General features: G+C 34.3%; 1 protein-coding gene across 1 annotated transcript in view; it reads left to right on the top strand.

The window, feature by feature from the left end:
• The window catches only part of LOC146534535 (uncharacterized), a 29,160-nt gene extending 3,937 nt beyond the window's left edge, over positions 1 to 25,223 (top strand). Inside the window, exons 2-11 of the mRNA XM_085192375.1 lie at positions 799 to 1,009; positions 18,216 to 18,397; positions 19,069 to 19,164; positions 19,700 to 19,808; positions 20,805 to 20,938; positions 21,964 to 22,155; positions 22,301 to 22,441; positions 22,635 to 22,780; positions 23,011 to 23,199; positions 23,633 to 25,223. Of these exons, the coding sequence (XP_085048501.1) occupies positions 813 to 1,009; positions 18,216 to 18,397; positions 19,069 to 19,164; positions 19,700 to 19,808; positions 20,805 to 20,938; positions 21,964 to 22,155; positions 22,301 to 22,441; positions 22,635 to 22,780; positions 23,011 to 23,199; positions 23,633 to 23,704 (1,458 nt within the window). The 5' untranslated portion in view covers positions 799 to 812 and the 3' untranslated portion in view covers positions 23,705 to 25,223. The remainder of the gene's footprint in view (positions 1 to 798; positions 1,010 to 18,215; positions 18,398 to 19,068; positions 19,165 to 19,699; positions 19,809 to 20,804; positions 20,939 to 21,963; positions 22,156 to 22,300; positions 22,442 to 22,634; positions 22,781 to 23,010; positions 23,200 to 23,632) is intronic.
• The last annotated feature ends 56 nt before the right edge of the window (positions 25,224 to 25,279 follow it).

Genomic DNA, 25,279 nt, shown 5'->3' with positions numbered 1-25,279 from the left:
GTATATTTTTTATTCATAATTTAGTTTTTTTTAATTTACTTAAAATATAGTCGATAGCTAACAGGAAGTCTGTGTCGATGACCAAGTTTTTGCAGCATATATGTGAAAGTCTGTATTTAATTGCTTAAAAACTAACTCTAATTCTAATTAAGCTGAAATATACTTGCAATTAATTTTATTTTACATATTATCTAGTCCGACATCCGAAACTAGTATATTTATCTTATATTTATTATTAAATTTTAATATTGTATGAGAACTGCCTTAGAAGTAACAGTAAGGTGAAGTTATCATTAAATGATGTAATTTTTTTTCTTTTTTTAACAAAAGTAATTGTCATTATAAGTTCATTAACCAGTATAGTAGCTTAAGAATATAATATAACAACTATTTATTACATTAATTAGATATATCACTAATGATGTTATATAAAATAATTATAGAATATTTAATTTTATAATTAAGGCCCATCATGGCGCCATAAGCATGTGACTGTAAATGCGACAAATTGTGGGTTCGATTCCCGCCCGAGGCAATTAATTACTTTATATTTTTATTTTTCGGCGTTGGTATCGGGGCAATGAGTGGCGTTGAGTTCCGCCCCTCAACACGCCTTGTCTCCAGAATTCGGCGGAAAATGGAACGGAAGTGTCTTAATGGCAACAGAATGTCTTAAAGCTAGGTTCCCTCTGCCTACCCTGCTGTTTGCGGGTTTCGGCGTTAAGTAGATTTTTTTAATTTATTTATCTTTTAAAACGTTGTTGAGCTATTATAATATCTATAATGTTTTATTTGTAGGATATAAATGCACGATGTGGTTGCTAGTACTGTTGGGCGTCGTGTTAAGCGCCTCTCGAGCGCTGTCCGCGGGCTACTGCTCCACTAACACGTATTCAACGAACTCCTCTTCGATGCACTTCAGCAAGGAACCCATCCCGTACGAATATGGGTTCCAGGACAAGTTCAAGAGTATCCATTGTTGTGTCAAAGGATACAGAAGCATCGAATGGTGAGTTATTTTATATAAATAATTTTCTTTCTTTCAGCTTCACGTTTAATCCCGCGTGTAGTAGGTAGGCGAAGAGAGAATATTGTTAAGACACTCTGCTCCTCACTTTCCTCAGAATTCTATAAAGAAATGAAAATATTCAATATTTAATTTCCTCGAGTGGCGAATGAACCCACAGTCTATCGCGTTTACTGACTGACTGGTCTCAAACGTGGTCTGGAAACGAGAAAGAGAAGAAGGAATCGATAACTCTGATCAAAATTTCACTCACGGCCTACTGATTGCCATGTAAAACATTTTGCGATGAACAATGCACAGGTGTGTGGACGAGCGTAAAAAAAACTCTTGGAAATTTCGTCCATTGTGTTCGCGAATAAAATTATAATCGCCTTTAGTGCGTCAGTGTCTGGGCGCCATGGAGCTATGAGATTATATTTAATTTTTTTTTAAGTGGCTTAAGAACTCTAGGAGTCGTAAAGTTTTTTTGTTATTTGGCAACACTAAGAATTTTTACAATACTATTAAAGATTTCTTCGCATTACGATAATATAATAATATAAGTTACGCTAATATTAACATTTCTAAGAATTATTTATATATAGTTATTTGCTATTTATTAGCATCTTTTATATTATTTCTTGATTCAATTTACCTATCTCACTCCTAGAAATAGATATGTTTTACAAACAAGTTTACATACTACCTAGAGTAATTATTATTCACTATGAATATGGCTTTGGTGTAATTATGTCGAGTCATTTATTGCTTATATTAACATACCGCTTTTTACCAACATATCGACGGTCCCTAGGTAAAGTGTTGAAAGTGAAGAATTGCAAATTAATTTTATTACTCTTTTGTATTACTAATACGGGTAATTTTCTATTATGTACATGTTTTAAAAACGCATAAAAAATTATCTATCTATCTATCTATGGATAGATAATATTGCTTCACGCTTTATCCCTTGCGGGGTAGAGAGACGCTATGGTCCCTATATACCTCTTTCGCCTCGTCCACTGACATCAACCACTTCATACATGCCTTATATATAAAAAATATATGTTTTTTTTAATAAAAAAAACTCATTAAAACTCCTTAGGGGTTCAAAAGGCACGCAGAGACCCCTAGTATATTACGTCCAGAGAAATATTTTAAATGTAGTACCTAGATACAAGTAGGTACACGACCCGCGTAAATATCGTTCGTCATCGTGGTTCGTCGACGGTTTTGCGCTAGCGGTCACCTCAGGTTATAATAAAACATTACATTGATTGCACCTGCGCAAAAACAGCCGAGCTTCCGAGAAGTGCTGATTGCTACTTCATTCGACATCGCTCCATTCCACCTCCACACCCACACCTTCTTCTGCGTAGTGTTCCATCTGTGACAATAATCGTTAGTGTATGTTGGCAGTAAATATGTATGTGAAAATTGGTATAGAGAAATACAGTAGAAACTCGGTTATCCGGACCTTAGTTATACCGTTTGGTGATTATCTGGACTATCCGGATAATTATTTTATACAACTTACTACAATGAAAACTAAGAAAATTTATGTGTACGTTTATGTAAACGTTGAATTTCGTTGAAATTGTACATATTGTTTTTAATAGACACAATAGACACATTTTGTGCTACATATGCACAAAACCAGCTTTTCTTTATACATTCGATTATCCGGATTTCTAACGACAACAATTAGTCCGGTTAATCGAGTTTCTACTGTACTCTCTTAATTTTCAAAGTGGTTAACTTAACAGAAAATGCTACTACAAAAAGAAACTGGTATAATGAGCATAAATCTATAGGTACATATTTTGTAGGTGAAATCATACATTATACGGAAACGGTGAAACTTATGTCGTTACGTTATAAATCATTCTTACGTAGATATTTTCGTAGAAAATTAATAATTTCTGTAAAGAGTCACTCACTGATGGACATAGACCATGTTCTTGGAAAAATTCTCACTAGTAGTGGATTTTAGTACAAACTTCTTTTGCACCTTATTTCTGTGATTCCGTAATCTCAATAAAGATATAAGAAATAAAATTACATTCGTCTTAATTAATGTAGGTACATGTATGTGATTTACAAAAAATATAAGAAACTGCACTAAAATTTATTAAATTAAATGACAAAAAGTGGTTTTTATTTCTGGTTGATAAAATTTGTCGAAATCAATTTATTAACGTCGTTTCCTTCCAAATGACCAATAAAAAATGTCTATAATATTTTATTTAAATATTTACTCAATATCGAAATCTCTTTCACCTGCTTTTATAAAAGATAAAGAAAAGATAGATATTTTCCGATAAAATTATCAAATAGTGAGTATAATAATTAGTCATTAGCCTGGATGAAATAAATGTATTGAAATAATTTGAGTGACTCATAGATATAGTTTGATATGAAACTCTAGTACGGCGGTCCAAATGGATTATGTCATTATCCACTTGTTTTAACTTGTTAAATTGCAATGTAAGTAAGTATATAATAATCATCTAAAATAGAAACTTCTAAGAAACATGCGTGCTATTTGGCTAGTTTTTCTTATAAGGTTCCGGGGTCGATAACATACAGCTATTGATTGATATATTTAATAACTTCGACAAGCTGATATATGCGAAAGGTAAATTAGATATGACCTAAAAATAATAGATAAAGGCTGTCGTGGCGCAGAGGCAGAAGAGTGTAGCTGTAACATGAACGGTTATGAGTTCGATTCCCACTCAAAGAAATTATTATTATTTCACGCGAAATCCCGACGTTGAATTCGAATAAAAAGGCCTCGAGAAATTCGACGGAAAGTGCGGAAAGGAATGTCTTAACACTAGGTTCCCTCTGTCTGCAGTGTGCAGGGTACAGCGTGAAGCTGATTTATAACTACTAATTTGCTATAAAAATAGTAGTTTTTTAAATATCTTTTTTTTTAATTAAAGATTCTTTCTCACTTAAAGAAATTGAAGATGACATACGCTCTTGTAAAACAATAAATAAAATTAATAAGGTATGGAAACCTATCGACGGGAGTAGACCTCATCCTTCACATATTACAATATAACATACAATACGTTATTGACTCGCTTACGCACGTGTTAGTTTGTTTACCGGCAGCAATTCTTAGAATATGCCTTGAATTATTCCAATCTATAAAGAATATAATGTATGGAAAAAGGCAATCTAGAAATAACTGTACTCTTTCAGGGTTTAAACATCTAGGTCTCTATTTATAAGCCTAGTTTAAAAAAAACTTCGTTTTTCATATATTCTAAGGCTTGCTATTTTTTTAATGTGAATTTTACCGTATTAAATATATCGGTATTAAAAAAGAACTTTCGTTTATATTACGCAACTCTCATAACTTTTCTATAAAAACTACGCCTACGATGACGAATGATTGGATAATTTTGTAACTACTTTTACTTTCTTTAAATACATTACAGTTTTTACTTTTATATCTATTATATTCTTTTTTAAGCTTTACGCTTTAAGCTTTACACCTGCACGCAGCAGGATAGGCAGAGAACATAATATTAAACACTCCGTTCCCCATTTTTGCTGAATTCTCAAGACCAGTAGCAAAGAAATGAAATTATTAAATATTTCTTTTGCTCGTGTGGGAATCGAACCCACAACCTGATGCGTTTACAGTTACATAAGCATGCACATACGCCACGACTGGCCTCAACACCTACTATCTATATACTTCTAATGTAGAAATGAAAAAACTTTTTACATTGCTAAATCATTTTGAATGCTAAAGGTGATTGCAAATTCGACTACCGATTCCATCACGATCCAAGACCTTCGTTGAAATTCAAAACACTGCCTCGCCTTATCAATTATATTATCTGATCCATCGAATTGTTTTTCGATCGGTCAAATCCAAATGTACCCTTCATATTTTCAATAAGCAGAGGGGGGAATCTAGTGTTAAGCCACTCCGTTCTCCCCCTTTTCTGAGTGACGGAACTCAACGCCGCGCTTCGCCTCGAGACCAAAGCGAATAAATGAAAATATATATTTGCATTTCCTCAAATTGGGATCGAACCCACAACCAGTCGCGTTTACACTTACACTTCGCGTCGCTGCGCCACGACTGGCCGCCCAATAAGCACAGAACTCGTTTAATGTACAGCGTAGGTACCGTTGTGTCGTTAAGGTTGACAAAAGGGCTCGGTACCTGGCCGGTCGCGGCCCGTATCTGCGAAGGTATCGCACGTCGCAAACCAGTATTGTGGCGGTTCCCGGAAGGCGCTTTGTTGCGAGCCGCTGGCCCTTCCACCTCCCATCCTCCCACTCCTCACCCCCCATGCCCTCGCCCTCGTGTCCCCCCGCCTGTGCACTGTGCGCTTTGTGCATCTAGCTGTTGTTTGTATGGGAATTCTGTTCGAGTTTTTATGGTGGTTGATGGTGGTTATTATTATTGTGATTTCTATAGTTGAGTATTGATATATTTCTGGTTTAATATGAAAGAATATGCTCTAAATATAATGGCAACGGGAACTCCTGTTTTAGCAGCTCCTCATCGTACATTTTTTTAATATCCTATCAAAGATATGTAAACTGCGTTTATATGTACATACATTATTTCTTAATTGATTGTTTCGAATAATTCCGTAATGCATTCAATTTGCTTGTATAATTCGTAAATTTCCACCTTTTACTTGATGTGTTAATAAAGGTGTTGCCAGTGGTCGTTTTCAATTTAAAACAACTAATGAAGTGACCATAAAATATACAAAACGTCTAAAGACGTCCCACTGTTACCTCAAACAAAAAAACAGAGCTTGTTCTGACATGTTAAAACGACTTGATATTTTGTTGAACCGTTTACTTTTTAGGCGGTCTTCACAAGTGGCCGCCCGTCAGGTAGAGCCAAATTGATTTACAAATATTGGTCGTCTTGGGCTCCTATAATGAAATACTACCTTATTGAAACTACTTTAATGAATTACTTGCGATTGTTGTTTGTATTTTTGTTCTTCAATTCATTTACCAAATATTACACCCCATTTGGTTATGTATATTTTTAATTGTTTTCGTCCTATGTTTTAGTAAGTTACATACAAAAGTTGAAGAAATGATTAGTAACTCACACTTTAATCAATTTTATAGCTTTTATCTATTGATTTTTTTTATATACCTAAAAAAATCTTAATTAATTATAACTAAACTAAATAAGTATATTCTAACTTCAGTAACATATTTATATCCTTTTTGAAAAATGTAGACACCAAATACTAAATAAAAAAAAATTAAAATATAATAATGTTAACGTTTAAATTAGTCTTTATATTACTATACATTAAATAAAAATATAAAATATTATTTGCAAGTAATTGCAATTATTTCATTATAGATATAGCAACACCGCTACCTATTTCAACAAATTTCAACATAATATTTTGATTTAAAAAAGGAACGTATTAAATTTCGTCGTGTTGTTTTTTTGTTCAAGCGCAACTCCATAGGTAGGTACGTGCACAACGATGACAAGAAATTTAATATGCAATGCAGTTTAGCAATTTTCTAAATTCTAAGAAAAATAGTCGCAATTTAAAATTACTATGGTATTAGTATGTAATTAAACATAAGCTGTTGATTAAACATTGCGGTGCTAATTGAGAACTCAGTTGACGAAAGTAATCTTTAATATCCATTTTTTATATTATTTGTCTTTTTTATCTATGCTAATATTATAAAAGTATGTTTATAGTACGTTACTTCGGGCATTTAGAATGTAGCATTGTCATACACAGCTCTTAGTTTCAGTAGATCATGTGGACGATGCCCCAGCTAGTTTTCCAGTAGTATTCCACATGTGGTGGGGTAGAGGTCTGGTCAATGCGTGTTGAGTGGTGGAACTCAACGCTGCGCTTTTGCTTCGTTACCAGAATTTTCAAAAACTCCTTCCCCTTCGGTGATTTTATGTTAGTGCCTACCAGAAAAAAGGTTAATGTTGACTTGTAATCTAACAATTACAATCTAAAAACAGTATTGATGTAATTTAATATTAAATCGTAGGCAAAGTGTTACACTATGCTTTCATACATATTATAATTTTTAAATACAAACATACATACGAAATGTACACTACTAATATATAATAATATAGAAGTGGCAAAATGTAACACCATTAAAAAGATTCAAACCTACTTACTACTCATTAAATTTGTAATATAAAAAGCAAAACGAGAACAACATTTGCTCTAGGTACGCAAAAAAAAACAACCATGACCCCAGGAGTGTATTCGTTGGTATATTAAAATTTTAGAGAGTGCTTGAACTAGACACGGAACTGTCTGTAAGCAAACTGTAGGTATAATAACTGAATTCGCTTTAATAATTCTATTTAAAAGTTTTTTATAATTTCATGCATATTACGATTCCGGCTGTGAAATTAAATTAAATTCTATATCTTATATCTAAATATTATTCTATTCGTATCTAAAATAAGTTGGTAAATGACCGACTTTTTTGAAAGCGAACTAGATAGATATTTATTACAAGAACTGAATTTTAATATCAGTATGAAACAAAAAATATAGTACCTAAGTTATTTTAAAAGACTTGTTTTAATCAATTTTAATTAACTCTTTTTTTTTTAAATTCGTCTTACTCCAAAAATGATATTAATAAATGATTGAAAATGATATTAATTTTTTATGAAATATATTTCATAAAAAAATAATAATTATATGTGAAAATGTGATTCTTCAGTCATTATTGTAGCACTAATGATATATTTCATCTCGAGACCACCATGTTCGCAGCAGCGAGGAATGTGGTATGGGAAACTTGACACCAACTTCAAAAGAGCCATGAATGGAAACACGCAAGCCGTATACGTTGTCTCGAAATTATAAGTGTCACCTTTACATTAATTTAACCATTCACTGTGTATCCCGCACACAATAGGGTAGACAAAGGGAACCTAACGTTCTTAAGACTCCTTTTTCGCCCATTTTAGTTCATCTGGCGATTTAGATTTTAATATATATTTAACCTTATCTATCTATAATATATATAAAATCGAAAGGTCATTCACTCATCACGAAATCTCAGAAACTACATGTGCTAGAAATCTGAAATTTTGCTTAGGAGTTATTTATAGGACGTAGGTGCTCGCTAAGACAGGAATTTACAATATTCGAATTCAAAGGGGTTTCTTTTTGGGGATGAAAGTTTGTATGAAACTTCGTTACTACAAATGCTAGGAGTCTTAAATTTTGCATGGACGTCACTTATAGGACGTAGGTACTCATGGAGACAGAAATTAATAATAACGTAGTTCACGCAGGCGAAGCCGCGGGCGGGCCGCTAGTAAGAATAAACGTATCTATATTCCCAGAATACCTTGGAATGTCGTATAAATATGTAGGTATGTAATATTAAAATTTCATTTCTAAGGTTTACTTAATTATTGATTCAATACTAGTGATTGCACAGACGTCCCATCATATAGGTTTCGAGAAATTTAACCAGAGCTCATTAAAATTTCTGTGCACGTCCCGCGAATGGCTTCATTGTAAAAATTTACATTAGTCGACTCGTTCGCCTCCCTCTCGTTGTTCCTCTTAAGTAAATATTGGATCTTCCTTCATACCTTGGCCGGAGTGTCATGTTTCCCGTACCAACAGGTATATTTAGTGAGGCATTTCTTGTTTGATGATTTGAAACGAAAATTTTCTTTCCAAAATAAGAATAATACGTTTGTTTGAGCAAAATTGCATATTAACGAATAATTTTTAGTAATTACAATTTTTTTTATTCGTTAATAGGATTATACTTAATAAAAAAATCCGATTGTTTTCTTGACTCCTGACTGAGTAGTATTAGGTATACTACTAAAGTCAATCTATATAATTTCATTGAACAATGCACTCTTAGATACTATAACTTACTTTAACAAAGTAAAATTGTTATACTCGTGATATCGATATTCTTGTCTAGGTGTGGTTAATTTATGTAGATTGCCACTTGATAACTTCGATATCCGTAAACTTGCTGACTTTTTTATGCAGAATGAGTCACTTGGCCCAATATGCAAAATTAGTGCTAATGTTATTCTGCACTTGTTTATTTTTTATACACTTTTTTACACTTATCAAGTGTATATTAATTATCTTATGAATTTATTAATATTGATGAGGCCGTCGTCGTGGCGCAGCGGCACAAGGGTGTGTGACTGTTACGCGACAGTTGTGAGTTCGATCCCCACTCGAGGAAGTGAAATATTTATTTAAATTTATATTTCTATTTCTTCGCTCTGGTGTCGAGGCAAGGCGAGGCGTTGAGTTCTGCCACTTAACAAGCAATGCCTTCAGAATTCGGCAGAAAGTGGGGAACGGAGTGTCTTAACACTAGGTTGTCTCTGCCTACCTTGCTGTGTGTGGGATACAGCGTGAAGCTGATGTTTTGATTTTTAAATAATACATGTTTTAGTGCTACCTATACTTTTGAAACTCGACTAAAAATTAAATAATATGTTGACGATAACTAATACTGCCCATATACCTTCGAGTTTAAGCTTGAATATAAAGTATAATATGTTCATATGCTTCACGTTCTGCATCCGTAATTTCGTACCAATAATAAAAGATTCCAGATAGGTCTCGTATGTTGGGTTATGGACCTCAAAGCTACATCTACGACGGCATATCGATTTTACCGTCTCGTTCACAAATTAATATATGTAAATAAACACATACATAATATTAACAAACAAAAAATATTGTTTTAATTACGATATAATACATAATTTGAGCATATTACGACAATTTGCTACCGAGAAGACTAATTGCTAAGCGAGGCCGGCGATACATGGTCCGATTAGCTGGAAGATGTTTGCGTGCTCCTAAGATCCGCCGACGGAGCCCGCGGCCGCCTGCGCTGCACGCGATCACGCGCTGCCTCTCTAGCGAACTGTTGAAACGATGATGTACTGATTGGGATATGGAGTATTTAGATATGTTGCAATAAATAAGAGATGTAGAGAGAGATGACTCGAGAAAAACGAATTAATAAATTATTATTTTCACTTCTTCGCTCTGGCACCAAGGCAAAAGCTCCGCGATGAGTTTCGCCACTACCTTGAACAATTCAATGGAAATTAGAGAACGGAGTGTTTTAACAGTAACACTAGTTTTCCTCTGCCTATCCTGATATATGAAGTAGATTATGATTTTTTTAAATAATGGAAATCTGTCTTCATATGTATGAAAATGGTTTTAGTATGTATATTATTATTTATTGGTGATGACAATTGTATTTTATTGTTTATTATATTCCGAATATCAATTATCTCTATTTTAACGTTGAAAATGTGGCACTATATCAGTAACAATATGTTGTTAAAGAATGTCCAATATACGTCTCTCACGTTATCGCACGCGCATCTCGACAGTGATGTCCACGGTGGGGCTTATTATGCTGTCGCCGTGTTCCGTGCGCCCGCGCCTGTCTCTATCCACTTCGGTGGCCGCCGTATATTACTTGCTCGTACACATTTAGAATAATTTTGTGGTTTGTATTTTGTTATTAGCGCGTAAATATCGGGTATCCGAAGAGGTACAAAGAGAGATGGCAGAGGGAAAGTGTTAAGTGTTAAGACATTTCCTTTCCCATTTTCCTATGAATTTTGGATTCATTGAGTGTTTTACAACTGGTCTCGAGTGGATACAGCAAAAACAAGTATCAGACTTGACCTTTATGACCCAATGTCAGACGCATCCACCTCCAAGAACGATGTTATCTCAGACTAAGGAGAAGAGCGGCGCCGTCGGAGCCCTCGTCATCCAAATCGATCATTTCACGCACCCGCCGCGCATAACGAAACAAGCATTTCCGTTCCGTTCAGGGTATTTGATATTTAATATTTCGCACAATCGACCGCTCGTAGCCGGAGCACGCACGGATGTCTCTGCGGGTACCTATAGGTACCTGGTAGACTGTTTAGCATTCGTAGCGTAACTTATAGCAATAATAAATTCCTGTGCACTTGCAGTTTCACGTAGTGCCAAGAAACCGCGATCGGCTACCGAATGTTAAACGTCTATTGTTTGATAAATCTCTTAGCGAATATCTAACCTACCTACATTGGGTTATAATTAGAAATTAAATTTTAAAAAAACTTATTTCGTAAAAGCACGTAGACTTATTTATTATGCCAGACTCATCACGAAATGTTGATTGGTGTGTGGTTCCTGTTTCCGATTGTATAGACCTCATTTAAATACAAAGGTTTCTTATCAACACCGGTAGCGATACATATATGGACTGTCATGTCTTCACAAAATAAATATAGAAATGCTTTCAGAAAATTCTTTTTAAGCATATATTTAAATACTAGCGGCCCGCCCGCGGCTTCGCCTGCGTGACCTACGTTATTATTAATTTCTGTCTCCATGTGTTCCTACGTCTACTACTACTAAGCATTTGTAGTAACGAAATTTCATACAAACTTTCAACCCCAAAAACAACCCCTTAGAAGTCGAATATTGCAAATTTCCGTCTTAGCTATAAATAACTCCTTTGCAAAATTTGAGATTCCTAGCACTTGTAGTTTCTGAGATTTCGTGATGAGTGAGTGACCTTTCGATTTTATATATATAGATTACAACTACAACAAAATAAATAGAAGAAGAAATACCAACTTATATTCTATCTATCTATACATACCTAACAAGAGAATTGCCAGAAAATTAATTAAAATACGTTCAAATTACCATGAAATATCCAAAAAAAAAAAGCAAACAGCTTCATCAGAAAATAAAATAGTAAGTAATACCAGGAAGGATGTTATCGAGTGGCTGTATCAGGTTAACAGATGTACAGCAATCGGTGCGAGCTGACGGGCACCGTGTTCCCACTCCCAGGCGGTGCGAAGCGGCATTCCTTGCCCATACGCAGTCGGGCACGTCACCTGCTTGTTCCGGGACGTGCTGTTGCGTACCTACTGCGAGAACACGTATCCTGGAGAATGAGACAGTTATTATGATGTGTTTTCTCTAACTCTTGAACGTGTTTATTCAGTTTTTTTAACCAGGATTCTCTATAATATGTATTTTATTTGTCTGTTTGTATCAAAAAAATATTATTTTTAGTTTCTTGATTAAGTATGACCATAATACTTAAAATAGAAATAAGACAAATAGAACAAACATTTCAGTTTATTCCAATGTTATATTTTTTAATTTTGAGGACTTACCACCTTACTCTATTTCAAACTTGAACTTTATTTTCAAGAGCAGATTAGGAAAATTGGGATTTTTAATCTTGGCGTGAACTTCTTCATTAAAAAATTATGATAATATTTTATTATTAATTTTACCTTAATTATTATACCATATTTTTGAGTTAATGAATTTTGTAGATATAGAAAGTTTATTTGAATTGCTTTAGTGACGTCCCGTCATATCATCTTGTTCGTGTTTTAATACCTAATATACTCATATATATATTTAGTATTAATTTCTTAAATATGTGGAAAACTTTATAACACTAAAAAACGCCTTTACGAAAATATACCACTTATTTGATCGTTCAATTGTAAAAAAGTATATTTTTTTGTCACACACCATTTCTGTCGATCGCTTTAAGTTCCCGCGTTTCCCACCACACATCCCTCGACTGGGTAACTGTAAAAAATTGCAATACTCGTTACAGGAGAAACGTTCTTATTCGCAATTTTAACATATTATTTCTGCGAGTCTGTTATTAATTGAAATGCCTCCATGTAGTTCAACATTCTTTTACTTGTATATAATTACCCGTGCCGCCTCTGTACCGGTAACAGCTAGGTGCGCACTTTTACATTAAAATAGTCTTACAGTCGTTTTGTTTTTGTACTGTTTCATTTAAATTACAGTATTTCAACATATCTTTTTCTTATTGTATTCGTTTAAAAAAAAATTACTATAGAATAATCAAATACAAAAATAAATAGAAATATGCATATTTTTATATTAAGACATTTTTTTAATACTAATTTATATTATTGTCACTTTTTTTCAATATATTTCCATTTGTTATGCTTAAAAAGAGTTGGTACCACCGTCATTGTCAGCAGTGCGTGTCGAACAAACATATTATTATGGGGCGATGTGAGGCCGATGTCTTACCATCATCACCGGCGTGTGACAACATATCGTAAGAAACTTCTATAATTGCTTCCATTTCAGAGAATCTTTGTAATGCGAATGCTAAAAAAGGTAGAAGGGACTCCGTGGCCCGTTTTGAGCTTGAACAAAGATGTATTGTCTATTATAATACTTGTTTTAGTATGATAACTTAAATAGAATATTATAATTTTTTTAATATTTTTAGTTCATTGAGATGAAAAATGGTTCCAGTCGGTTGGAGTTAACATCTATTTCTATTTCGGAATTCAAAAAACAAAGTAAAAAAAAAATTACATATTTTATGTAAACAACCTTATAGTCTATTTAATTGATTTAAATAAAGTCACTAAAATAATTAATTTATGTAACGTAACCAATATTTATATAGGAACGTATTACTTACATAACATGTTGTGTAACGTGATTTAGCTTAATTGTCGGAAACAATTAATTATTATTTATTTTCCTCAGGATTTCCCAAATCCCGCCCGAGCTCGAGGTCTCACTTCAAAGAGGCCGCTTCAAGCTTTGCGTAGTTGTTTTAGCATGACGGATATATAAAACCTAGACTTATTATTATTTTTCATGTATTTTCTAAAAAAATCAAATAAGAAAAATAGTGATAATTCATATCAATCTCATTCTCCATATTGCTATAGCAGTAAAAACGTAACAATACAATATTAATTATCGAAAGAATGAATAGCTACCATTTCTCTACATATATGATTTTCAATAGAGTTCCACCACTCAACTCGTAATAGGCACTCCAAAATTCAGCGGAAAGTGGGGAGCGGAGAGTTTTAACACTAAGCAGCCTATGCCTACCCTGTTACATGCGGGATACAGCGTGAAGCTGAGAGACAATTTAATTTAAAACATTGGATAATGTTAAAAATATAGAGTAGAATTATAACCTCAATGTATCAAATTTAAAATCGTCAGTTAAATATACGGTATAAATATCCTTTGTGGTGTGTTGGTTGGATGCACGAGTGATTTGTGGCTGGACCCTGGCTGCAACCCGACACGCGGGTCAAAGACCGGTTCGCCTTTCGGAAATATTCGCAAGATGCATGGCCGTGCAGGACGAGATGACCTCATCGTCGGCCTTTTTATATTCCAAAACCTCGTGCTTTTGTAAAGAAAGACTTTAGGACCTAATTTCGTCATCTTTTGTTATTTTGTGTATACTTTAGTAGTTTCTATGATTTTGTACCACTCACAATCATAGATATAGAGTATTCTGAAGGTTCCAAAATATTTTTTTTAAATTTAGGCTGTTATTATTTTTGTATTTAGTTCGCACATGTAGTGAGTAGTCTGATAAAGAGAATATGTGTGAGTGTAAAGAGTCTCAGCTCTCCATTTTCCGTCTACTAGGTCGAAGACGTCTTGATAGCAAAACCCATATTCCATATATTTTGTATATTAGTAAGAATTGTTCTTTTGATGTTATTAAATAAAAACCACAACGAGGAAAAATGTATTCACTAAGTTTGCGTGTATTGAACGAAGAAGTTGTACTCCCTTCATACCATAAACATTTCTGAAGAAATGATGCATTGACAGACTAATTTCATAATAATTGCCCTTAAGTTACTGGAGACGTCTCACGTCGTGTACTTTTGCGGGGTGCAAAAAACTGGATAGCGGAGCCTACAGAGTGCGACGCACTCGGCGTTCGTTTTTTTAAATTCTGCATTTACTTTGGTACAAAGGCAAAACCGCGTGCGTGGTCACCGACTAGTTTCAATTTTCTTTGAATGTCTGTTTTTACGGAAAAAATTGTAAATAATGACACACAGTTCTAGAGAACATATATAATGACTTCATTTTAAATGTATTTCTTTACATTTATATAAGGTAATATAATAATGACACAAGTTCTTAGTAAAATAGCTTATTGCAATCTATTGCTATGTAAAGGAGTTGCATATTTAATTATATGTAGTTACATATATGTAGATATAATATGTTATATTATAATAATTGTAACAACACCCACAGCGACGCCCCACGTGATCTCTGTCGTAAAAGTTATAAAAATATTAGCAACGTTCTCCCAGGCACTGCAGTAATCATAATATTAATTTTATTATTCTCAGAAAACTGTGATGCGTAGGTACTTTGAAATCAAATGTGTGCGCAATAGTACGAGTAAGTGCTATGGTAAGCACTTATTTATATATATTTAACTATGTATCTCTTATGTAGCAGGGTAGACAGAGGGAGCCCAGTGTTAAGACACTCCGCTTCCTACTTTTCTCCTAATTCTGGACGCATTGCGTATTGGCGGAACTCAACGCCGCGGTTTGCCTCAACACCAGATCAGACAAATGTAAATTTAAAGCTAACGCTTGAACATATTAGAGTGTTGTCGATACACTAGCGTTTCACGTTACCGTTATACGATACAGTATAACATCGCGAATAAGCGGATATTACCGGTGGATGTAGGTACCGAGTAGATACCTAAAAGATTGATGTAGGTACCTAATGGATATTCACCAGGTCGCGCTCGGACACCGCTTCTCGGAAGCGATCTCAGCGCGGCCTTGCGATGAAACAGCGTGCAAATGTTTGTTTTACTTACGAACGATTTGAACACGGCTACCGCAAAATTTTACTGTTCACGGGAATCGTTGGTTCATAGTGACGTGTTGTTTGCGCAAACCCCGTTCCTTGAACGATTTACAGCTGGTGGTGAGTTGTGCTAGAGTTATGAGAATCTAAATAAATATTTTAAAATCTCTATAGGTCTATTTGTTTAGATTTTCATTATTCGGGTGGATCGAGAAGCCTGGATAGGCTTTGTCGCGTGTTTTGTAAGGTGATTTAGAACTTGCAGACTATAAGAGGCACGGTTAAATTCATTTCTTAACTGATTATTTGAAAGAAAATAGGGTAACAATCAAAATAAATATGTAAGGAAGGAGGGAGGTAACAGAAAAAAAATGTTTCCGGATTAAACATTTTTTTATAATTGAGTAATATTTTAACAAACAAAATGACCGATGAATGATTTATTGTGGAAACTGTAAAGAAGCTTCCCAATTACTTAACCGCGTAAAACGTGGGCATTATCCGGCCTCAGTGATAGTTTGGTAGGGTGTCCATGTGGAATCTAAATTATCATCAAATGAAATTAAGAAATAATAATTAATTTCCTCAAGTGGGGGTTGAACTCACAACCGTCGCGTTACATTCACCCTGGTGCCCCTGCGCTACGCCGATCACAATAATAAATATTTATTCTCATAATTGGAGTAAATCGATAAGCTTTAATAGGCTTCGTCGTTTCTAAGGTCCATTCCGTCAACAAGATTAACGGTCCCACAGTATGTCGAATTTTTTTTTGAAGCACGATTACATTTGTCATTTTATATAATGACAATATTCAATTCTTAGAACAGCTGACACCGGCAGATGTGGATGCGATGTATTGTGCCAGCGTATATAGTACTTTGAGCCCTAAGAGTTACTTTAAGTTACTTTGATTTTTATTTGTATACTAAGGATTTATTAAATATTTATTTAATTCATAACAGTCGTGTGAGTGTTCGCGATAACATGTGGGTTCAATTCCTACTCAAGGAAATAGAATAATTGTTATTTTAATTTCTTAGCTCTGGTGTCGAGGCAAAGTGCGGCGTTGAGTTCCGCCAGTCAACACGTAATCAATCCAGAATTCGGCGGAAAATGGGGGGGGAGGGGTATCTTAATACAAGGTTTCCTCTGCCAACCCTATTGTGTGCAAATACAGCGTGAGGGTAAAAAAACTTACAAAATATTATATTATGTGGCTATAAACAAAACAGAATATAAGTTTTCTTTTTTATTATAGGTACATTCTATTCTTAGTAAGATTTTATTTATATCTCTGATCACAACCATCTTTATCCTTATTTATGTAAGTAGATGTAGAGCACCTCTTAGGATTGAAATTTATTATGAAATCATCCACATGCTTTACTGAACTAAAAATTGAATTACAATTAGGTTAGTTGCGTCTAAAAATATAAAAGTTGTTGAAGTTTCACATCACTTGTATCTTTAGAGTGATGAAATAATTCCTTCATTTTTAAATGAAATATAAACATATGGTCTAATTCACACATGTTGCAATAAAATTATTTCAGTTTTTAATATTTGTACTTTCAGGCCTGTATTTATAAGAAAAGTTTAAGATAGATCCTAAGATGCCGTTTTCATTCTTAAATATATAATTTTTGAGTGAAAACCGCATCTCAAGATCGATTTCAGACTTGAGCGCGGTTATAAATATGGAACTTATTATCTTTTGCCATTTATATATCTTTGGTACTCGTCTTGTATTATTGATTTCAGTACCAACATAACAATAATGTTAAATTGCAACTTCAATGTCATGTTTATTTCCCGATCAGAATCCATGCGAAAATGGAAATCCCTAATGACGTATTATACCTAACTACTACAATTCTAAGCAAACATATTACTCGTACTCGTACTGCATTACAATAGACAATTTTATATCAAATTTTATAGTATACTAGTGGCCCGTCTTCGCCCGTCTTCGCTTGTATACTACACATTGTATTGAAATCATGAAATATTATTTTAAAAATCATAATTCTATTAGAAACATTATCATTTTTAGGACAATGTTAATTTATTAATAGTTAAAGTTTTAGCCATATCAATAACATATTTATTTCACACCAATAGTTGTCTAATGTAGTTCTTTATATTGATATAACTGTTTTATTTTGTAAACCAATTGAAAAAAAAAACAAACACTAAATATTAAGGGAAAATTGCCAAAACACAAGAGTGAAAATTGCATATAAGTCGGATAAGCCGTTAATGAAATTTGCATGAAAAACCAAAGAATTTACAATTACTCTTTTGGTAGGTTCTATCAAATTAATAAATGCTCCGAATTAACAGAAATTCTTATATATCTTCCATGTACTGACACCGATGAGTTACAGTTTTAAAAATATAATAGATATATGCATAATTGTGTATGTTTTACTTGTATTAATAAAGTTTATTTTATAAGTATATCATTTTTTTTTATTTTTCAACAGGTTTAAAGATGGAGTGGCCTATCCTTGGTCTGCCGGAGTATCGAACCTCATTCTATATCCAGAGGCAGCGAACCAAACTTTGTATACACGAAGAGCTGCACGCGCTGACTCCGGCAACTACACCTGCCGCCTCAGCAATGAAACTCATAGCGAAACCCATACTGTCAGATTGGAAATTTTAGGTAAAAATATAAAGATCTATTACATTACTTCGGAGGACGTGGTGCAGGTAACTGTGAACGCGGTAGGCTGTGGGTTCGATTCCCACTCGCATTTAATATTTTCACTTCTTCGCTCTGGTGTCGAGTTAAGTTCTGATACTCTACACGCAATGCCTTCAGAATTTGAAAACGAAACTAAGTGTCTTAACTCTAGGTTCCTTCTGCTTACCGTGCTCTGTGCGGGATACAGAGTGAAGCTAAAAAGAAAAAATAAATTACCCAACTTGTAAGAAAGTTAACGTTTTGAATGCTATTGTTAATATCACTTCCATTGTATTGAATTATCTCCGTCATTGTCCTCAAAACAAAACCTTAGTTATTTGAAAGTAATGCTTATATTTTTTTGATACAATTTAATTTAATTAAAAGAAAGCCACTACGTACGAAAAACTTTCACTTAAGTATTTTTTTTATGTTTTTCGCATATAAATGTATAACAATAAAGTCGAGTATAGCTATAACGACATTTATACCGTATTTATAAACTACTCTCAAGTCTGAGATCGATCTTGATACTCTGTTTTCATTCCTAGACATGTAATTTATAATTGAAAACGGCATCTCAAGCTGAATCTTATACTTGAGAACGGCTTATAAAAACAAAGCCCTTAAAACGTTCATATTATTCACAGAAAAACCAACGGATGCGCCGAAAACGATGTTCATTTCAAAGGACCAGTGGGTGGAGGTGGGGAGCGAGCTTCGCCTCTTCTGCGAAGCGTTGATTGGTAAATACCCACTTTCGAATATGCACAATAACTGTTACATTGCATTATGTATGTATGTATGTATGTCTATATCATACGCAAATTTCTCATTAACTGGTCTCTCCGAGTAATTTTCTTAGAATTAGCTCGGAATATTTTTAGTTATTACTCACGATGTGTTCTATTAAGGTACGTGTCTATATGACGCGTGACGTCACGACCCACACAAAATTTAGTACTTTGGCGAGCTAAGATTGTCATATTTAGGTAATTTCAGTTAATTTTATTCCAAACATTAAAAACAATTGCATGTTCTTAGAATACTGTGGGTCGTTACTCGTCTCTAGGAATTATTAAGTATTTATGATTGTTTTAGACTCTTGGCTGTCTTGCAAATCGGACAAATGATGCATAAATTTATTGTAATTTATTATTTTTGTCGTTTTATTTTTCTGTTTATATAAGTTCTTTATATGCACATGCAAATAAAATAATCTTTATTGTTCTTTAAAATATTAAAAAATATAATATAATTTAATTAATATGAAATGTGCAGGTCGATCATATTTAGCGGATGCAACTAGCGACCTTCGATGGCGAAAGGTGTGGTCCAACAACACCGAGGGTGACCTTTTATCCACACAGACCGAGATCAAGACGGCGAGGTAAATCCTATATAACCTATTGTAGGTCTTCTCGAAACGTATGCTTATAATAAATTGTAAATGGCATTTTAATAATCGTAAGTATAGGTTTATTTTTCATAATGATTATTATAAGTTGGTACGGACACACCAAGAGCTTTTCTTTCGTAGTTTCTTTTTAGCTTCCTGCTGTATCACGCACATAGCAGGATAGGCAGAGGAACCAGAGAACTTACAGTTAAGACCTCGACACCAGAGCAAAGAATTGAATATATTAAATATTCCATTTCCTCCAGTGTGAATCGAACCCACAACTGGACGCGTAGACAGTCACACTCTGGGTAACTGCGCCACGAATGGCCTCAATCAAAAAATACTCATCTACGATTATATACGTTTCTATCTGTTTCCTGCCTTTTTATGGCTAAAATTTCCACAGAATTGCACGTAATATCATCTCCATTACCTCCATTGTACGTGGTGTCCATTAGCAAAATTACTAGCTCAATTTGTCCGTATAAAAGTGGAATTATCTCTGTTTAGATGATAGCGAACGATTGCTTCTATGTAAAATGAATTGGTAAAACCAATTAATAATTATTTTGGCGTTTGTTATGTAATAGTACTTTAAATTAGTTATAATGGGAATTGAAGTTCAAATAGACACAAGCGGTAAACAATATGGATTTTAGTAACAAAGTTTTTTTTTTTATAAAAGAAATTTATTGATTTTTATAATTATATAGTATAATTAGTTTTAATAATTGATTTTTAATTTAAATATTGAAAATAGTAGAAATAGTCTTTTTAAAATGCACTTTGGGCACATTGGCAATCGTAACCGGGACAGCTACAGGTTCGATTCCCACTGGGGTACATGAATTATTTAATATTTTCATTTCCTGGCTCTGGTCACCACGCCTCAAGATATAGTGAAAAGTGGAGAACTTCTCTTTGTCTGCCCTTCTATTTCCATTAAAATACCTAATATATTACAATAATTCCATCAATTTCCAGAGACGACGTCGAAGACATAATCGGTTCGTATCTGAGCATACAGCGGGTGTCGGCGCAGGACTACGGCACGTACGTGTGCGTGGTGCACAGCAACGACGTGATCTCGCGCAACTATGTCACTATACATTATAAATGTAAGTGGATTGCTTTAGATGACACATGACATTATTTTTTTTTGTATGTGTCATACAATTTTTTTTATGAAAAAAAACAAGATTTTTGTCCCGCATATAGTAAGTTAGGCAGAGAGACACAGTGTTAAGTCACTCGTGTCTCACCCTGAATTTAGCACAGCGTGTTGAGTGGTGGAACTCTACACCGAGCACTGATCGCTCGAGCCTTACTCGGGAGATATCAATACGAAAAACCTTGAAGCACTTAAATAAAACAATCTGTAAACTTTATTCAAATAGTAGACGAAAACGTGATGTTTTGTTTCTTTCTTTTATCTTTCTTATCAATTTTGCTAAGCTAACATATAAAAAATGTTATATTAAAAAAAAATACGTAGAGGCTTGTATAAGCATACGTTTTATTCTATTGAGTAAGAAGATATTTTTGTTTAGTTTTGTTTAAATCAATATAAAAAAATTTACTCCATAAAAATTCATAACTATGAATTAGTAAATCGCATTTAAATACTATTTGTTTTTTGAAAGCTCGTGATTTTATTGCAATTTCTATGTAACGATCTTAGAGAGATAAAACCTGCTTCATATTAAAACTGACAATGTAGCGATATATTATATCATGACACAGTTGGAAGTATCTACCTGGAAACTCGGGGGTCGTAGGATCGATACCCACGATTCGACAGTTCAATAGAACTGCCAAGTTTGTAGTCGGCTTTATTTAACAGACCTATTTTCCAAGTTGGTACTAAGAGAGCTGGTACAAGGTCAAATTTTGATTTATATTCACATTCAGACTTATTCTACTACTATTATAGATGTGAAAATTTGTGAGGATGGATGCTTCCACATTCACGCAAAAACTACTGAATAAATGTAGATGAAATTTAACTGTAACATGGCAGAATATTACAAAGGCTACAATTTATGTAAAGATTTTGTATAATTTGGTTATAAAATGACAATTAAGTAAAATTTATGTCGGTAGTAAAAACCAAAGAGGAATAAATAACATAATCTTCTATCAGACCTGGGTGTGACATCGTCGCCGTGGTGCGGGTCGGGCGCGGTGCCGTGGCGCGCGCTGGCGCTGGGCGGCGCGGCGGGCGCTCTCGTGCTGCTGTCGCTGCTGGCGTGCCACCGTCGCTGCACGCCGCGCCTGCTGCTCGCCGCACGCCACGCGCGCGCTCGTGCTGCTACTGCTGCGCACAGAGCTAGAGGTACCTATTAATTTAGACTACTATGTCGGTAAAACCGTAAGAATAAAGTTTTTGGTCAGTTGACATCTTGTCAAGCAAATATCTCACAAACAATATTTATTCTTTATATATAAGCAACCATATTATAACCATAAAATATTTTCAGTACTAGAAAAGGAGTTCGACGTGCTCGTGTGCTGGACGGCGGTGGACGGCGAGCTGGTGCGCGGCGCGCTGCTGCCCACGCTCGCGCTCAAGTACAAGTACCGCGTACACACCGCCATGCTCTCTACACAGCCTGATAATTGTAAGACTTTTTTTAGTTACACAGTTGTCGGTCCTGCTTTCACTGGGGGAATGAAATGAAATGAAGCGTTTGACCCAACTGTACGGGGGTAGGGTTCTTTCGACGTTTCTAATCTGCTTGCAAAAATCTAATTAAATAAAAATATTTCGTATATAAATTAGAAACTAGCCAATGACCAAAATGTTACCGACAGGGTACAGTTCAATAGTTGGGGAGGTGTCTCGCTGCCGCTCGGTAGTGGCGGTGCTGTCGCCGGCGCAGTACTCCGCGCCACAGCTGCTGACGGCGCTGCGCCAGTTGCGCGCGCTGCCCGTACCGCCTGTTGTTGTCTTGTTGCAGGTGATCTTCCTCTTCTTTAATATCTATCTTTGTTTTTATGTTTAGTTATAAAGATTGTAGGTGCATGTTAATCTTTCCTGCCTTTTGATTCAGATAAATATATTTAATTCACATGCATACATTTACCTATACATGGAATAAGACGCATGTCATAATTAAAAAGTAATTAACAGTTGATTTCGAGTTTGAATTTAAAACTAATAATAATTTTCTATTTCACATTACTCCAGGATCTACCAAAACTAAAACGCGAAGCGAAGGATTCGGGCGAGAGCCTCGTGGAGGTGCTGCGACACACACGGTTGGTGGCGTGGCGGCACGTGCACGAGCGCGCCTTCTGGACCGCGCTGCGCCTCGCGCTCCCCCTGCCGCCGCCGCCCTCGCGTCCCGCGCCCACCCCCACTGCCCAGCAGATAGATGTATGTACTTAAGCCGGATCCGCATTATAGTCGCCCCCCACACCTACTACAGTACAGACAGATGCATGTATTTAAGCCATCCCACATAGTGCCAGTTATGGCCGGTTCTCGGTTCGATCTTAGTCTGTTAAAATATTATTTTATGACACAATTAATTTGAAAGAAAAGTTCCGATACAATTAAGCATATAAGAATATTTCTCATATTGTATCCGCCTTATTGTTCATAATCACATTCCTCATTCGCTCCTCAATCTAGGATTCATCTAGCCTGTTATGTCCGGGATACAGCATGAAGCTTACCCCATTATAGCCTACTAAGACTTCTTCAATTTGTTACGTGTTATGGGATCTATCTATATTTGTTTTATATGCAAACTTATTAACATTATCAATTTATTTAGTTTAATTTTATTTTTAATTTGTTATAACAGGACATATCCAACACAATCGAGACAGAGGACAGCAAAAACTCTCGTTCGGGGAGTCTGACGGCACTCGTGTGAGACATTACACGGCAATCTATTAACTATTTGGTGACTTTGACTCGTGCGCGGTTGTAAGCGGTGTTGTTTGTGAGTGCTAACGCGTGCTAGTGCGTGTTGGTGCGTGCTAGTGCGTGCAAAGGGAATGGGACAGTAGCTAGTGTGTGACACTGAGGGACTTGCGCGGGCCGCGGACTGCGTGTATGAAGACTGTGAGTAATTATAGGTAATCATTTTTTTTTGATCACATTAAGTATTAGCTAGTAATTTAGGGCAACTCGAATTCTGTATACAGTTTTCTGAGATCTCAGTACTATTTCTTGTCTAAAATTATTTTCTTATTGTTTCTCTTTCTCGTGCCAAAGGGAAATTTCGAGCATGACAATTAATATTATAACTTTCGGTTGTATTCTATTTATTTTTATTTATGTTTCTGTGTAATTGTTCTATCGTAAAAATGAGTATTAATATAGATATGTGATTCTGTCCATTTGTTTAGTATTAATTATATGATTTTAATTTCTTTTAAAAACATGTCTGAATTACAAAAATGTTGTGACGGTTTTGAGGTCTGTGATAAATGGCTACTAGGCAGCATTGTGTAATAACTTTGTTAAATATTTATATTATTATGTAAATGAATATCTCGTTACAGTTTCGCATTGTAAAAATAAAAGGAACTGATAAGTGTTCCAAAGATACTTTGTATGTCTTATAGCTAACTGGTACTGATCCTAGAAATATTGTTAATTTAAAACTGAAAACATCATTAAGTACAAAAATTTACATAAAATTTTATTCACAAAATCTTACACGTTTTTACGAAACTTTGTCATATTGAAGATCAGTGTCGGTTACTTCAAGTAATTTCTATTTTATATAACTACAAGCTAAATTAATTATTGAATAAGTATAATTATGTAAGGAACTCAGGCCGTATTTTATAATTTAGGACTCAGGCTATATTTTGTATGATTTGTTCTTCATTATACCACACCAACCAAGGCTAATAGTATTATTTAATGTAAAAATTGATTTCTTCATACAGAAAGTGTATTAAGAATTGTATTCAAAATGATGTTTTTCTTTTTTAGACTATAGATATCTATAATAATTGTAAAATAAAGTCGCACAAACTTGAATGTACTTACCTATGTGGCTTATTTGAAACAATAATAGCTAACTTCCAGTATTTTATAGTTTGCTTTACCTTAGAAATTAAAATAATGAATATCTATATGATGTAATATGCATGTGTATTTTTATACATTTTGTTATCTCAAGAATTATTTCGAATTATATTCTGTGACTTGGCTTTAAACCTAACACACTGCCATATCCCAGTTTTTATACTATATTAAAAATATATAATGCAAACTTCTTTCAAATACCACTATTGTATTATGTGTATAGTGTAAATGAATATTGGATATTCTTTTGTAGCATGTTTTACTCATTACATTCCAGAATTATAATAAGTTGATATAAATTTATTGTAAAAACTGCATAAATCCAAAAAATAAAGTTTTTATTATACTTTTATTGTTGTTTTATTTATTGTTGTACTTTTATGTTTGAAAAAATTAAAAAAACGTC

Source organism: Heliconius melpomene, chromosome 11, assembly GCF_056956725.1.
Source record: "Heliconius melpomene rosina isolate 202511_hmr_F chromosome 11, ASM5695672v1, whole genome shotgun sequence".
Lineage (NCBI taxonomy): Eukaryota > Metazoa > Arthropoda > Insecta > Lepidoptera > Nymphalidae > Heliconius > Heliconius melpomene.
This window is presented reverse-complemented; position numbering and strand designations above follow the sequence as displayed.